This window comes from Chiloscyllium plagiosum, unplaced genomic scaffold, assembly GCF_037043375.1.
Source record: "Chiloscyllium plagiosum isolate Xiang-an unplaced genomic scaffold, Cpla_swu_hap1 HiC_scaffold_7, whole genome shotgun sequence".
Classification (NCBI taxonomy): Eukaryota; Metazoa; Chordata; class Chondrichthyes; order Orectolobiformes; family Hemiscylliidae; genus Chiloscyllium; species Chiloscyllium plagiosum.
In genome coordinates, this window is record NW_028270145.1 from 29,383,307 (window position 1) to 29,400,656 (window position 17,350).

At 43.4% G+C, this 17,350-nt stretch overlaps 1 protein-coding gene across 2 annotated transcripts in view; it reads left to right on the forward strand.

Annotated features, from left to right (window-relative positions):
- The window catches only part of LOC122551426 (partitioning defective 3 homolog B-like), a 1,013,066-nt gene that overhangs the window by 284,851 nt on the left and 710,865 nt on the right, over positions 1-17,350 (forward strand). For both annotated transcript variants that reach the window (XM_043693310.2, XM_043693308.2), the window contains exon 3: positions 8,561-8,732. In XM_043693310.2, the coding sequence (XP_043549245.2) occupies positions 8,561-8,732 (172 nt within the window). The remainder of the gene's footprint in view (positions 1-8,560; positions 8,733-17,350) is intronic.

Sequence of the window (17,350 nt, forward strand, 5' to 3'; positions counted from 1 at the left end):
CCAATTTGTTGGATCAGAATATATTTGATGATTTGGATATGGTGTTCTCTCTTCCCCTAGCCCCACATTTTTTCCTCCTCCTTAATGAAAATTAATTGTCTCTAATATGTTCTAGCACCGATCCAAGTTACCTTTCTCCTTTCTGTAGTGAGATGAGTATGATAGTTGAGTCTGTTGTCTGTGGAAGTACATCATGTGGTGCCATGGAGATTGTCATTGTTTGAGAGTGATTAGTAGCAATTGATGTAGTAATCTTTGCTCCTTTGATTGATTTCAAGAAAGCGGGCCCATTGATTTACAGGGAAACATGGCAAACTAATGTCTTTTCTAAATATTGCATTCTTTACAAAAACTACTGAACTATTACAAAAGCTCATCTATCTGAAAAGGCAAAATGTTACAAGTGTAGTGGAAAGAGTTAATTACAGAGCAGGTTTGCAGGACACAATGTCATTGATGTCATACCCACGTCATAACGACATGAAGAAAGACATAATGAAGGGAAAACTCTAATGAAGGACTGGCTTACACCTCATATAGACTGTTATGTCTATTGGCTGTTGTAAACAAATGTGTTGAGACTTGAATCTTGTTATGTCTTTACCTTAGCGTTAAGACTTCATGACGTTGTCTGGAGCAAACCCCGGACAACTGAGTACAATAGCTTATTTGATAAGTCATCTTGTGGGAGCACTGACTGGCTTGCTTGCTTCATTCTAGTGTTTTGATCATGGATTTTTTTCTGAGACAATGTGGTGCAGCACCAAAATTGACACTTTTACCATGTGGACTATGATAGAAGGGACAGCTTGACATCTCCTTGGTGCAGATCGTAGCAGTTGTGCACCCCAACCAGATGATCATGGTTCACGTCCCACTCAGGGAATTGAACAGCGCAGTATTGAGGAAGGATGCTATTTGTTTAGAGGTCTCCTGGGTCAACGTGGATCTTAGTAGGTGCTATTTGAAAATGAGTTTTCCCTGTTATCCTGGTCAATGTTTATAAGACCATAAGACATAGGAGTGGAAGTAAGGCCATTAGGCCCATCGGGTCCACTCCGCCATTTAATCATGGCTGATGGGCATTTCAACTCCACTTACCTGCATTCTCCGCGTAGCCCTTAATTCCTTGTGACATCAAGAATTTATCAATCTCGGCCTTGAAGCCATTTAGCGTCCCGGCCTCCACTGCACTCCGCGGCAATGCATTCCACAGGCCCACCACTCTCTGGCTGAAGAAATGTCTCCGCATTTCTGTTCTGAATTTACCCCCTCTAATTCTAAGGCTGTGCCCACGGGTCCTAGTCTCCTCGCCTAACAGAAACAATTTCTTAGCGTCCACCCTTTCCAAGCCATGTATTATCTTGTAAGTTTCTATTAGATTTCCCCTTAACCTTCTAAACTCCAATGAATATCTTTCAACCAAAGTCATTGAAACTGATTATCTAGTCATTATCTCATCCTTGTTTATGGGATCATGCTGTGTGAACATTGGCTGCTGCATTTCCTACTCTGCACCTGTAAATTATTTTGGTATGATCTGAGATTTTGATGGATGCAAAATGATGGACAATTGATCCTTTCTTTGAAAACTAATTGATTCATAGGTGGTTCGATCCACGATATACATTGAAGTTCTGGATAACTCTTCAGGGAGGATTTATTTTCCATTTGTCCAGAGATCAATTAGTCTGAAAGCAACTTACTTTTATTGTGTGCCTTTAAAATAACAAAATGTTCCAGGGCTTTGCGGTCTTACTTAATGTGCCCTGTAATAACACTACTGTGGAAATTTTCAAAGGGTCTTTTCTGCTAGGTAATTCTGCTAAAATAAAATGAAACACCAGAACCTTGTGTAAATCAGCATTGTTATTTAGATGCATGATTGAGGGACAGAAGAAGAATGTGGTTTGAGAGTCAGCAGCCCTCCGGACACACACACAGCAGCCTGGAAGTTGAAGTCTCATGACTGGATTCAGTACAGAGCCAGTGACAGCGTGACTGGGGCTACAATGAAGAGCTTTGAAACACAGTGTTAAACCACCAGACATCCTGGCTGCAAGAGAGCTATGGAATGTGTGCCTCCTCATTGTCTGGCTAATCAATCTCAGGGTGAATGGGAAATATTAGGGCTTTTGGACATGCTGCGTAGCAAATTAATGTGCAAGGTAGTAGCCTCACGATTAATAATCATTTTTTTTTGTCATTGCAATAGTTTCTTATGAAATGAACCCTTACCAACATGTTGCACTTTCCACCCCAACCCATATGCTTGCTGGGCTTAAGTTGGCACCCAATCTTGTGACAATTCAATTCAAAGTTTTCACTCTTGTATTGAAATCCCTCTATGGCATCATCCGATTGGATATCTAAACTCCTCCAAACCCTACACTTAAGAGATCTGTCTCAGCAGCCATGCATTCAGCTGTCCATTCACTTGGCTCTGGAATTCATAACCGCAAATCTTCCTGCCTCCCTACCTTTGTACAACTCTCGCATCCTTTAAGATGGTCCTTAAAATGTGCTCCTTTAGCTAAGCTTTTAGTCGCCCGTTCTAATATCTCTATAGATTATTTAGTACCAGCTTTGGAGAATTGGCGTGGATGTTTTATTATGGTAGTGGGGCTATAAAGATGCAAGTTGTTATTGCTGTCTGTCAGAAAAATGTGTCAAGCTCTGAGGAATGTTTCTGGCTGGAAATTTATATCAAATTCCTCCCAGTCATATTTCCATATGTGTTTTTTTAAAAATCTGCTGCATTTTTTTTATCTTGTTTCAGAAGATTTATGGAATCCAAACTATTTGTTGCTGCCTTGAAAATTGCAGTCCTGCTGAATTTTTTAGCATAAAATTGGAATGAAAGCAGACAAGCTTGATGCGCTGAGGAGTGTGATTGAGTGTACTTTGTATTAATGATGCTGCGTGTTTTCAAATTTGTAATCCACACAGATGCACATAAATCACAGTCAGAGCTGAATGCATTCATTTTTGCATAATATTGCTTTTGTGTATGTTGGTAACATTTGTCCAGATAGTACTAATAATGTAATGGTATTTCCAAGTCTATGGCATGTATATTAGTTTCTGCACCCATGCAAAACGTGTTTGGACCCCAAACCTTTATTGATGGGAAAGGGAGGACTGAATGGGAGGCTAGCTAGTTGCCCAAAGGAACAGAAATTGGAGACAAAACTAATGCAAGCCATTTTCATTGTTAGCAGCAGCTAGATTGGCATATGCTCATCATATGATTCATCTTCCCTCTTTCTGATGACAATGACCCCTCTTACTCCAAGATCCTTAACCCCCTCCTTTTTCTTTATTGATGGGGTAAAGGTGAGTAAACCCACAGCCACTGGAGTTGTGAACAGGAGAGAGTAACCTCTATGAATGGTGAAAGATCCTGCCTATGCAAAATTATGGCAGGGTGTCTTTAAAATTTCTTCATGCACATCAAAGTAGGAGCTGCTGGAAATCACTGTTATATTTCCTTCTTTACAGTAGCACCAACACTTCACAATGTCCTTTCTGGACTGTAAACATTTCTGGGATGTCACAAGGGTATGAAATTCACTCAAATACACCACAAAGTTGAGCATTCAGCATGCTATGTAGACTGTCATTTCAGTGCAGTAATGAGAAAATGCAGCTAAGGGCAAGGACAGACAATAGGGTTTCTGTGTGCTACTCATAACTTAGGCCCCTAACCTAAACACAGTGGGCCCCCAAAAGCCCTAATCATTGGACCTCAATGCCACCTCTCCCCCCCACAATCCTCTCTGTCCCCCATGCCTGGTCTTCAATTGCATTTTTCAAAGATAAGAACAAACTTCAATAATATTTATCCTCTAATTAGCATTACAAAAAGATTTAATTAGGCATTTATCCCATTGTTGTTTGTGGGAATTGTGTATAATTTGGCTGTTATGATTTATATAGCAGTAACTACACTCGCAGAATTGGATATGATATACAGAAAAGTATCAGATAGTTCAGCCTTACAGCCCATGCTGGTGGGGTGAACATCTCACTCAAACTGTCTCCCTATTCTTTACCGAAATCAAGCATAGTAACCCTGTCCACCCTTCCCCATCATCTGCCTGCTTAGCTTCCCTTAAATGCATCAATATTATTTGCTTCACTGACTTCTTTGGTAGTAGGTTCCACATTCTCCACACTCCTTGGGTAAGGATGATTTTTCTGAATTCTCCATTTGACCTTTCATTGGTGGCCAATAGAGCTTTGTTCCTCCCCAAAAGAGGGAAAGATTCTCCTTGTGTCCACTCTGTCAAAACCCTGTTATAATTTGAAAAGCTTCTTCTCGGTTGCTTCCAATATTCTGTCTAATCTGTGCAGCTGCTGGGAAGTTCTTCGCACATCATTTAGGCTGTTGAATGGATTCCAGTTCCAGAAACTGGTGTCATGCATGGGCCTCAGGTCTGTACAACAACGATGACGACAAACGTTGGTCACCACTCAACTTGATATTTTTGAAAGCACTTAATACTTTCTTTCTGACTTTCCTTCCATCCTCACATTGTCTTTGATGTAGGACTCCGTATTCAGTGATTTGTTTTTTAACAGACATATTTTTAGCATTACACATTATTCAATGTTAAGTCAGCATGAATTGGGACTGGGAGAAAATATGCAGTCAGCTGTGTATCCTAACGGGTGGATTATGGTAATTTGACTGTTGGTCACTGGTGGAGGGGAGGATGAGATGAGTGATTCCATGGTGCCGGTTTTAGCACATAGGATGGTTTGGTTTTCCAAAGGCGAATTAAAAAAGCATAAGAGAAGACCAGGAGCTAGTCTTCTTATGCATGGGCGTACAACACAATTGGTTTATTCTAGATAAGTACTATAAGGAACTATTTGTCCTTTTGTTAAAAAAATGCTCCTGGAAGATGTCTGGAGCAGCAGCACTTTAAGTTAAATACTTGGAAAAGAAGCACATGTGACAAGCTGATGAAAGCCTAGTCTGCAACTTCCCCTGTCAAACATAATGATTTTTCACCGTGGTCTCTCCAACTTCCCAAATGCAAAGTAAGCTCAATGTGGCTGCACATTTATGCATCACGTCAGTTGAATAAGCCTTCTAACATTGTCGTGTGTTGTTGTTGCTGTTATTATTATGTGTGGGCTTAGTTAGTGAAGTTTTGATCTAAATTTTCAATTGCTTTGTAGCTGGGTTTCAGAATTTAAACCCAATTTGATGGATCCTTGAGGAACTGTATTGAGGGAGCTCTGGCAGATTTGAGGGATGGCCATTAGCTTTTCTGGAAAGCTGGGAATGTCCCAAGAGAAAAAGAGCTGTAACAAAATTGACACTTAGAACAAGAAACATTATTACATTGATTTGCGACTGCTTCTTTCCCACGAATCAATTTGCATTGTCTTCCCTTACTTTAATCAACCAATTGAGGCAAGTATCCATTGCTAAGTCACTAAAGTATAAAGAACTTCTCTTTACACATCCAAAACTCCTGGACTCGAATCTAACCAGGTTTAACTTTGACCAGTTACTTTCTGCAGCGAACATATCTGTGATCCTAAGACAGAAAATGTAATATTTTGTATAGCATTTGATGAATGTCTATACCAATGCATTTGTCTAGTTCATTTTTATTTCATTGTAGTACAAGGTATTAGACTGCCACTGTTCCAGATACTGTTTTAAATGAACAAATTTAATTTGTTCCTTCTGATACATTCAGCACTCATCTTTCCCTGAGTCAAGAGGTTGGATTTCCAGCTCCGACATGAACATATATTGAGATAACCTGAAACAAAATGTTACTTTGTTTTGTTTTTACTGTCAACGCTCTGTTTAACTCGTGTGGCTTGCAGCAATAGCAGTCTTGGCCTGAATTGAATCAAGAGGGAAGCATTCAGCCCCTCAAACCTATTCTGCCATTTACTTAGTTCAGGCTGATGTTTCCTCGTTCTGTTTACTGCCTTGGTTCCATATCTTTTTATATTTTATTTTCTTGATATTGTCAATTCCTCCCCTCGCACGTGCAGCTTTTTGAGGAGTGTGGGTAAGAAGGTGTTCCCTATTCTTCCATTGTTGTTTGCGTGCAGAAGTGGCAAAAAGCAGATCCACCTTCTAGCCCACTCTAAATTTATTTTATGTTAATCCACTTCCCTCCCATGATTTAGGTATTCCTCTGAATCTCGGTAAAAACAATGACTGCAGATGCTGGAAACCAGATTCTGGATTAGTGGTGCTAGAAGAGCACAGCAGTTCAGGCAGCATCCGAGGAGCAGTAAAATCGACGTTTCGGGCAAAAGCCCTTCATCAGGAAACTGACTTGCACACATCTTTGATGGACACCACTTCACTATTGGTGGCCAGCTAATTAGCCCCTCCGTTCTGGAATTCCCTCCTTAAAATTCTCTACTACCTCTGGCGCTTCCTTTAAGATAGTCCTTACAGCAGAACACCACTTTCAGCCACTTGACCTATGTTTTTCTTGTAAAACTTGGTGTTGAAGTACGTTTAATAAGAAGTCTGGTCCTGCAGAGTGCCCTATGCCATTTTACTAAGTTACAAGCAATATATAAACGCAAGTTGTTGCAGTGTAAGTCTCCATGAGAATGAACTGTAACCACTGTGTAGACATTTGTAAGACTTCATACAGAAAGTGATTGGAATTGGAGATCTTCTACCCTGTAAAATGTTAGTACGGGCTCATCAATAGAATCCTGGAATACATGTGACAGAAATTCCAAAATTATTCATTCTGTACCATCATTGCAATGGGACTGTTAAGCCTATATTACTGTTGTTTTAAAGGGGCTATATCTCTGCTATGCGCACTCCATACATTGTCTTGTCTACTTTACATGTACTTTTGTATTGACTTGCCAAGAAGCCCCCAAGTTTGCTTAGTGTCTTGGGAAATTGATTAGACCTGAATCAACTGTGTATCCCAATTTTGCTCCTCCTGAAAAGTAATTGATCATCTTTGAGTTCTGTTTTGGAAATCACCTGTCAAATTGTACTTCATAAACAAGGTACAATGATGTCTCTTTTGGGGAAAAAAATGAATTTCACTCTGGAATCGTGAAGTGAAGGTAAAGAGAGAAATGGAGGGAGAAACTGGGGAAGAACTGATTTTAGGTTTACTCTTGTGGGGCTCCTTGGTAGAATTTTGTGTCAAATGTCAGCACTGAAAATCGTCCTGTAACATGGAATGATCAAATTTAAAATGAAAATGTACAAAACAGGCAGAACGTTGCTTTGAAAGCCATATCAATTGAGTTCATCTTGAAATTACACCTGAACACTGCGTTAGAATTCGGGTTTCTTGAACAGTTTATCTTTGGACTATTTGGTTTTCTCATAATTGAAATTTATTCCAAGCATTATTCCTTAAGCAATAACTCAGTAATGTTTTCCCAACAGACAAAGTTCAACCCAGGGACAACTGATTACTGTAGTTGGAGCATAAGGCGAGCTACTTTTTACATGTACTTAATGATATGTTTCAATATAATTTATGGGGCTTATACAGATGGCTGTTCAGATGGAAAGTTCTATTTTTAAATTATATACCCAAATATTATAACTTAAGTCATTTGTAGGTAATGGTGAAATTTCCATTGTTTCATAGAGCTGCTCTGTCATCAGAAAGAGTTGACTGGTGGTGGTTTAACCTGAAGGCCACCACAACTCCAGCAAAGGCTCAGATTGAGAGCCGGGACATTTTTGTAAACCTTAGCTGGTGTGGGAATTGAACCCATGCTCTTGGTGTCACTCTGCATTGCAAACGAGCCATCCAGCCAACTCAGCTAACTGGCCTCCATCTTTCTTCTGTTGTCTCCTGCACTCTTTCTTCCATCCCTCCTCTTCGCATTTCTGGGCTGAGAATGGGTGTGGCCTCAACTACTAACCACCAAATTGAAGAGACTTCATTTTCACGTCGCCAACAGAGAACCAGTACAAATAAATGCTCAACTCTCTCAATCTACCGGATCTCTCCCCTCGTTCCTGACCATTTCCACTCTCTCCTCTGCATCCCCACTGCCCCTCACCTTCTCTCACATCTCTCTTCTCACTTCCTCTGCTCCCTTTCAACCTCTTCCCTAGTCCCTCCTTCGATACCACTCCTTTAATTTTTCTCTTTCTCTCTTGCTTGCTGTTTGGCTGTTACACATTCTCTCACTCTCACTCTCTGCCTCAAGTGAGGGCTGAATTTGCATTTGCTGACAGTCTCTACCAACTAAGTTAACTCTGGCCCAAATGCAGAAATATAAGGAGACACATGATTATAAAAGGAACAACTTTAATACGTACATCAGGTCAGTGGCCGCCTATCCTTCCATTTTCTAATGCTGTATTACTCAGGAAGCATTTAGTTCTGAAAGAAATCAGGAGTTGCTGGCAGAAAGCTTGAAAGCTACACAAATTGGCTTGGAGATGGTCATCAAATGTGTCAACTTGCTGCACTTAGCGCTTTTAAGTGTTTAAGTTCAATGTACGTGTACGTTGTTGGATGAATGTGAAAGTGTACACTAATATCCTTTGGCCTTTTGTTTGCTTGTCCCACAGCTTGTGGCAGTGTATGAAGAGCAAGAGATGCACCGTGTAGATGAAGTGGCCAATGGCAGCCTGATGGACAGGCAGAGTCCTGACACCTTCGAGAGTGAGCTGGCAGCTCAACTTGCAGCTTTCCAGCCCATCACGGGGGAAATTGAAGTCACGCCCTCTGCACTGAAAGGCAGTGAGTAAATGTTACCTCCATTTGCGGGAGTGAAGTTGTTTGAATTCATGTTAGCTGGCACTTGTCTAACCATCACTCTGGCTGAGTTTCAAGACTGATCCCACAGTCTTGTTGAGCTGAGCGAAACCTTTTTATGCACAAGCCTGTGTGTGTGTGTGTGTGTGTGTGTGTGTGTGTGTGTGTGTGTGTGTGTGTGTGTGTGTGTGTGTGACTGTCTGCGCGTGTGTACACAGTGTGAGATGTGTGTGTAAGTGTGCATTTCCTTCTGCAGATAAATTTTCACGTTTTGTGAGTTTACGTCAATTATTATCAACAGATAATATCTCCTCAGGATCTTAGTGATTTTGGAATGTGTTAAAGCCAATTGAAGGGAAAAAGTGAGGTCTGCAGATGCTGGAGATCAGAGCTGGAAATGTGTTGCTGGAAAAGCGCAGCAGGTCAGGCAGCATCCAAGGAACAGGAGAATCGACATTTCGGGCATAAGCCCTTCTTCAGGAATGAGGAAAGTTTGTCCAGCAGGCTAAGATAAAAGGTAGGGAGGAGGGACTTGGGGGAGGGGTGTCAGAAATGTGATAGGTGGAAAGAGGTCAAGGTGAGGGTGATAGGTCAGACTGGGGTGGGGGCGGAGAGGTCGGGAAGAAGATTGCAGGTTAGGAAGGCGGTGCTGAATTCGATGGATTTGACTGAGACAGGGTGGGGGGAGGCGAAATGAGGAAACTGGTGAAATCCGAGTTCAATTGAACATAAAACAATAAAGCCAATTGAAGTCAACTCTTGAAGCTCCCATTTCTCTCTCAAGATCTGTGAGTTTCGTGGTACTGAACCTGGAATGCTGTGCACCTTGGTTTCAGACAACCAACGTGTTTGAAGTTATTTGTGCCATTGATGGGAGTCCCTGAATTAGTTTAAACCGGAATGAGTAAACATGCTGATGTTTTCTGCCACTGCTATTATATTTATTAAGAACAATTTGATTCTAACAGGGAGTTGCAGTGAGTCCTTAGGGTGCTGGCTCCATGGTCTGCATAGTGACCCTTTGAGTCCATGAATAAATGCATGAGTCACAAGGTGTTTGGCATGCCTACAAGTAACAATGTGTCATGTTTACTCATTGGAGAGAATCGGGTTTAGCTGATTTTAGATAGGGCAATGTTCACCTATTATAGTTTGTGTTAGCATTTGTACTCTTGGGAAGGTGGATTGGGAGGGGATTGTCTGGAATTCCTGCTTCGAATAGTTAACCAGTAATCTCTACTGGGACTTTGAATTTAGGTGAATTTTAGAACATAAAACAATACAGCGCAGAACAGGCCCTTCAGCCCTTGATGTTTCACTGGCCTGTGAACTAATCTAAGCCTATCACCCGACACTATCCTATCATCATCCATATGCTTATCCAAGGACTGTTTAAATGCCCCTAATGTGGCTAAGTTAACTGCGTTGGCAGACAAGGCATTCCACACCCTTACCACTCTGAGTGAAGAACCTGCCTCTAATACCTGTCTTAAATCTATCACCCCTCAATTTGCAGCTGTGCCCCCTCTTACAAGAAGATGAGGAAAAAGCCTGTCACTGTCCACCCTATCTAATCCTCTGATCATCTTGTATGTCTCTATTAAATCCCCTCTTAGCCGCCTTCTCTCCAATGAGAACAGATCTAAGTCCCTCAACTTTTCCTCATAAAACCTTCTCTCCAGGCCAGACAACATCCTGGTAAATCTCCTCTGCACCTTTTCCAATGCTTCCACATCCTTCCTGTAATGGGGTGACCAGAACTGCACACACTATTCCAAGTGTGGCTGCACCAGCGTTTTGCACAGTTGCAGCTCTGGAACTCAATCCCTTTACCAATAAAACCTAACAAACTGTATGCCTTCTTAACAACCTGGCTGACAACTTTCAGAGATCTATGTACATGGACACCAAGATCCCTCTGCACATCCACACTAGCAAGAATCTTTCCATTGACCCAGTATTCTGCCTTCCTGTTATTATTCACAGTTATCTGCATTGAGCTCCATTTGCCACCTGTCAGCCCGATTCTGCAGTTTATTCAAGTCTCCCTGCAACCTGCTACATTCTTCCATACTATCCGCCACTCTTTTACTATCATCTGCAAACTTACTAACCCCTGCACCAATGCCTGCGTCCAAGTAGTTTATACAAATGACAAATAGCAATGGTCCCAAAACAGATCCTTGTGGCACACCATTACTAATCAGACTCCAGGCTGAATGTTATCCATCAACCACCACTCATTGCCTTCTTACAGAAAGCCAGTTTCTAATCCAAACTGCTAAATCACCTTCAATCCCATGTCTCCACATTTTACTTAGATTACTTAGATTACTTACAGTGTGGAAACAGGCCCTTCGGCCCAACAAGTCCACACCGCCCCGCCGAATTGCAACCCACCCATACTCCTACATCTCCCCCTTACCTAACACTACGGGCAATTTAGCATGGCCAATTCACCTGACCTGCACATCTTTGGACTGTGGGAGAAAACCGGAGCACCCGGAGGAAACCCACGCAGACACGGGGAGAATGTGCAAACTCCACACAGTCAGTCACCTGAGGCGGGAATTGAACCCGGGTCTCTGGCGCTGTGAGGCAGCAGTGCTAACCACTGTGCCACCGTGCCGCCCACCAACAGCTTACCATGTGGAACCTTATCAAATACTTTACTGTAGTCCATGTATACCAAGTCAACTGCCCTACCCTCATGCACATGCTTGGTCACCTTCTTAAAAAAAAACTCAGAGGTTTATGAGACACGACTTGCCGTTGACTATTTCCAATCAAATTGTTGTTTGCTAGATGATTATAAATCCTATCTCTTATAATCCTTTCCAAAACTTTCCTTACAACTGAAGCTCACTGGTCTATAATTACCTGGGTCATCTCTCCTGCCCTTCTTGAACAAGGGCACAACATCTGCAATCCTCCAGTCCTCTGGTACTAAACCTGTAGACAATTACAACTCAAAGATCAAGGCCAAAGGCTCGGCCATCTCCTTCCTAGCTTCCCAGACAATTCTCGGAAAAATCCCATCTGGACCAGGGGACTTGTCTACTTTGATACCTTCTAGAATTGGTAACACCTCCGCCTTACGAACCTCAATCCTTTCTAGTCTAATAGACCGTTTCTTAGTTTTCTCCTCTACCATATTCTCCTTTTCCTGAGTGAAAACAGATGAGAAATATTTGTTTAACATCTCTCTGATCTCCAAGGGTCACACACAACTTCCCACTCCTGTCTTTGACTGGCCCTCTTTCTCCCCGAGTCATCCTTTTATTCCTCACATATCTATAGAAAGCCTTAGGGTTTTCCTTTATTCTACTTGCTAAAGACTGCTTATGTCCCCTCCTTGCTTTGCTTAACTCTCTCTTTAAATCCTTCCTAGCTACTCTGTAACTCTCCATCGCCTCATCTGAACCATCTCGCCTCAATGTCACATAAACCTCCCTCATCCGCTTAACAAGAGATACAATGTCTTCAGTAAACCACGGTTCCCTTACCTTATCCCACTTCCTCCTTGCCTGACAGGGGCATACCTATCAAAGACACACAATATTTGTTCCCTAAACCAGCTCCACATTTTGATTGTCCCCATCCCCTCCTGCATTTTGCTACCCCATTCTATACCCCCTGAGTCTTGTCTAATCGCATTATAATTGTCCTTCCCCCATATATAACTCTTGCCATGTGGCATGTACCTATCCTTTTCCATCGCTAAACTAAACGTAACTGAATTATGGTCACTCTCTCCAAAGTACTCATCTATCACTAAATCATTACCAAGTACCAGATACAGTGTGGCCTCCCCTCTTGTCGGCCCTTCGACATACTATGTCAGGAAACCCTCCTGCATACATTGGACAAAAACTGATCCATCCAACGTACTATAGTTATAGCATTTCCTGTCAATTTTGGAAAGTTAAAGTCCTCCATAATCACCACCCAGTTCCTTTCACTCCTGCCCAGGATTTGCCAATCCTCTCCTCCACATCCCTGGAACTTTGAGGAGGCCTATTAAAAAAAAAAACCCAGCAGTGTGACCTCTCCTCTCCAGTTTGTAACCTCAGCCCATGCCACCTCAGTAGACGAGTCCTTGTCAAAAGTTCTGTCAACCACTGTTATACCATCCTTGACTAACAAAGTCAACCTCTGCCTCTTTTACCACTTTCCCTGATCCTAATGAAAGATCTAAACCCTGGAATCTCCAAAATCCATTCCTGACCCTTCTCAATCCATGTCTTTGAAATGGTCACAACATTTTATTTATTTCAAAAATATACTTTATTCATAAAATATTTTGATGATCTGTACAATTGGTCATGCCATACATACGTAAACATTCCATTTCTTGGCATACAGAGACAGAGTAATCATTCATATATACAGGTCTGTACGATTACTATCCACATATTTAGCAGGGGGGGGTCAGCGGAGCCCCCTTACTGCTTCGGATCCCTGTGCTTAGGCAGGCAGACGTTACAAGGTGGTCTTTCCCTACCGCACCTTGGCGGCAGCTACCCCAAGCTTCAGCGCGTCCCTCAACACGCAGTCCTGGACCTTGGAATGTGCCAGTCTGCAACACTCAGTCAGGGTCACCTTCTTTAGCTGGAAGATCAACAGGTTTCGGACCACCCAGAGAGCGTCCTTCACCGAGTTGATGATCCTCCAGGCACAGTTGATGTTTGTCTCGGTGTGCGTCCTGGGGAACAGACCGTAGAGCACGGAGTCCCGCGTCACGGCGCTGCTCGGGACGAACCTCGACAAACACCACTGCATTCCTCTCTAGACTTCTTCTGCATAGGCATATTCCAGAAAGAGGTGTGTGACAGTCTCGTCCCCCCCCCGCAGTCGCTTCGAGGGCAGCGTGCGGTGCGGGAGAGAGTCCGTGCGGCATAAAGGATCTCACAGGCAGAGCCCTTTTCACCACCAGCCAAGCCATGTCTTGGTGCTTGTTGGAAAGTTCTGGTGATGAGGCATTCTGCCAAATGGCTTTGACAGTCTGCTCAGGGAACCGCTCGATAGGATCCGCCCTCTTCTTTTCCCGAAGTGTCTCAAGGACACTACGTGCTGACCACTTCCTGATGGAATTGTGGTCAAAGGTGTTTTTCTTCATAAACTTCTCCACGAAGGACAGGTGATATGGAACGGTCCAACTACTCGGAGTGTTCTGCGGCAGCGAGGCCAGGCCCATCCTTCGCAACACCGGGGACAGGTAGAACCTCAGTGACACTTGGTGTTTGCGTACCGGGGATCCACGCACAGCTTGATGTAGCCACATACAAAGGTGGCCATCAGGGTGAGGGTGGCATTGGGTGTATTTTTTCCCCCGTTGCCCAGATCTTTATACATGGAGTCTCTTCAGACCCGGTCCATCTTTGATCTCCATATAAACTGGAAGATGGCCCAGGTGACTGCAGCGGCACAGGTTCTGGGAATAGGTCAGACCTGTGCCACGTATAATAGCAATGACAGTGCCTCACACCTGATGACCAGGTTTTTTTCCGCGATGGAAAGCGACCGTAGCTTCCATCTGCCCAGTTTCTGCCTCACTTTGCTGATACGCTCCTTCCAAGACTTGGTGCATGCCCCAGCCCCCCCGAACCAAATACCCAGCACCTTCAGGTGGTCGGTCCTGATGGTGAAGCGGATCGAGGATTGGTCGGCCCAGTTCCTGAAGATCATGGCCTCGCTCATGCCTCGGTTTACCTTGGCCTCCGAGGCCCATTCGAACTTGTCACATATGCACAGGAGTCTGCGCACGGACAGCGGATCCGAGCAGAAAACCTCAACGTCATCCATGTACAGGGAGGCCTTAACCTGCAGGCCCCTGCTGCCAGGAATAGTCACCCCTCTCAGGTTCGCATCCTTCCTGATGGATTCGGCAAATGGCTCTATGCAGCACACAAACAAGGCAGGAGAGAGGGGGCAGCCCTGCCTGACTCCAGATCTGACTGGGAAGCTGTCTGATTCCCACCCATTGATTGAGACTGCACTGACAATGTTGGTGTAGAGCAGTCTGATCCAATTGCAGATTCCCTCTCCAAAGCCCATTTTGGAGAGAACATCTCTCATATACATGTGTGATATCCTGTCAAAGGCTTTCTCCTGGTCCAGGCTGATCAGGCAGGTGTCCAACCCTCTGTCCTGCACATAGGCAATCCTGAGGAGTGTGAGACTGAAATTTTTTTTTATTTCAAAAATATACTTTATTCATATATATTTAATCTATACAATTGGACATGTCATCATTCTGTAAACATTCCATTTCTTTGCGTGTCGAAACAGGGTGATCATTCATATTCACAGGTTGGTGCGAATACATTGAGCTGAGGCGCCAGCGGAGCCCAAATGACTGCGCGGGCCCCCTGTTCTTCTTAGGCAGGCAGATGTTAGACGGTGGTCTTTCCCCACCACACCTTGGCGGCAGCTGCCCCAAGCTTGAGTGTGAGACTGAAATGGCCACAACATCAAAGTCCCAGGTACCTATCTAAGCTGCAACCTCACCTTCCTGATTCCGGATACTCCTGGTGTTGAAGTAGACACATTTCAAACCAGCTTACTGTCTACCAGCACATTCCTGTGACCGTGACATCCTGTCCATGTCCTCCCTACTCTCATCCACCTGTGTACTGGAACTACAACACAGGTTCCCACCCCCCTGCTGTGCTAGTTTAAACCCATCTGAATAGCATTATGCAAATTTCCCACCCAGGATATTAGTATCTCTCCGGTTCAAGTGAAGACTGTTTTGTTTGTAGAAGTCCCATCTTTCCCAAAATGAGCCCCAATTATCCATAAACCTGAAACCCTCCTGCATCATCCCTGCACCCTCATGATCAGCTGATATCTCTCCTTGTTCTTCAACTCACTATCATGTGGCATGTGTAATAATCCAGTGATAACTAACAACTCTGTTTGATCTCGCTCTCAGCTTCCACCCTAGCTCCCTGAAATTCTGCCTTGCATTCTATCCCTCTTTCTACCTAAGTTGTTGGTACCTACGTGGGCGGTGACTTGGGGCTGGTCACCATTTCCCTTCAGGACCCCAAAGACATGACATGAGTCCAGTTCAGACTCTGCTTTAACGACCTCTAAAATTTTATTCTTTATTCCGTCATAGGAGATGGGCATTGCTGGCAGAGCCAACATTTATTGCCCTTGTGGAGGTGATGAGCCAGCTCACTGAACCACTTCATTTTACATGGAGTATAGCTTTCATAAGAGTTTTAATATTCTTAAGTAGCTTGTGAGGTAATTTCAGAGGTGTTGTGGATAAGAGGGAGTTGGTAGGTTAATTTGCTCAATTCAATTCAAGATGGCGGTGGAGTAAGACTTCTCAGCCTGAGCTCATCCATATCATCTGTTTTTTTCTGCTTTTTTCTACTTGGTGTTCCTTCTTCTTCCTTTCTTCTCGGTGATGTCCTGAAGTCATAGTCTCAGACTCCTGGCCTCAGCGTGGACCCGGCACGGTCTCTTGGCCGAGCATTGCGTTCTCTCGGCAGCTCGGTGTGGTGATTTCTTGGCGGCCTGACTGAGTTGTTTTGGCCCAGCTTGGCCTCAGTGGGGACATCTGACCTCGAGGTAATTGCAGAGTGGTCTCCCAGCCTCAAACGCCTCGTGGTGAAGCCAAGCACAGTCTGGAGTCCAGGCCCAGTGCAGACTAGAGGCTAGGTGCCAATGTGGACTGGGTTAGAAGGACTTTATTCTGAACTTCTTTTTTCTTTATTTTTCTAATTTATTCCTATGATCTGTAATGTTGGATTTCTAGTTTCTTTTTTGTTCTAAATTTTTTTCATAAGAATTTGTATTTAAAAATCTGTACTTGGGTACCTCTGTACCTAAGATGGCGCCATAATTAGCGACATGTAAACTTTCAACTGTACTCATGAGGGTACATGTGACAATAAACCGAATTTTGGTTCTATTCTATTCTTTCCTCCTATGACTGAAATTAACCATTTTTAGCCACCTGATGAGCCAGAACTCTCAAGCGTAGATAAGTTACAAATTTTTTCGAGAGATCTTTAAGAAGGAGAACCAGTTCTTTTCAGACTGGGGGTCTGTGACCAGCGGAGTGCCACAAGAATCAGTCCTGGGTCCACTGCTTTTTGTCATTCGTATAAATGATTTGCACGCAGGGGCTGGTGTATGTATGAAATAAGCAGCCACAGGAAATGGTGGAGGGCTGGTACAATTCACATTTAAAAGGTATATGGATGGGTATATGAATAAAAAAGATTTAGAGGGATATGGGCCAAATGCTGGCAAATGGGACTAGAATTATTTAGGATATCTGGTCAGTATGGATGAATTGAACCAAAGGGTCTGTGCTGTACATCTCTATGACTATGATTTGGATGTGAAAATAGGAGGTACGGTTAGTAAGTTTGCAGATGACAGCAGAATTGGAAGTGTAATGGACAGCGAAGAAGATTACCTTAGAGTACCAAGAGATCTTGAGCAGATGGACCAATGGGCTGAGGAGCGGCAGATGGATTTTAATGTAGATAAATGTGAGGTGATGCATTTTGGAAAGGCGAAACAAGGCAGGACTTATACACTGAATGGTAAGGTCCTGGGGAGTGTTGCTGAACAAA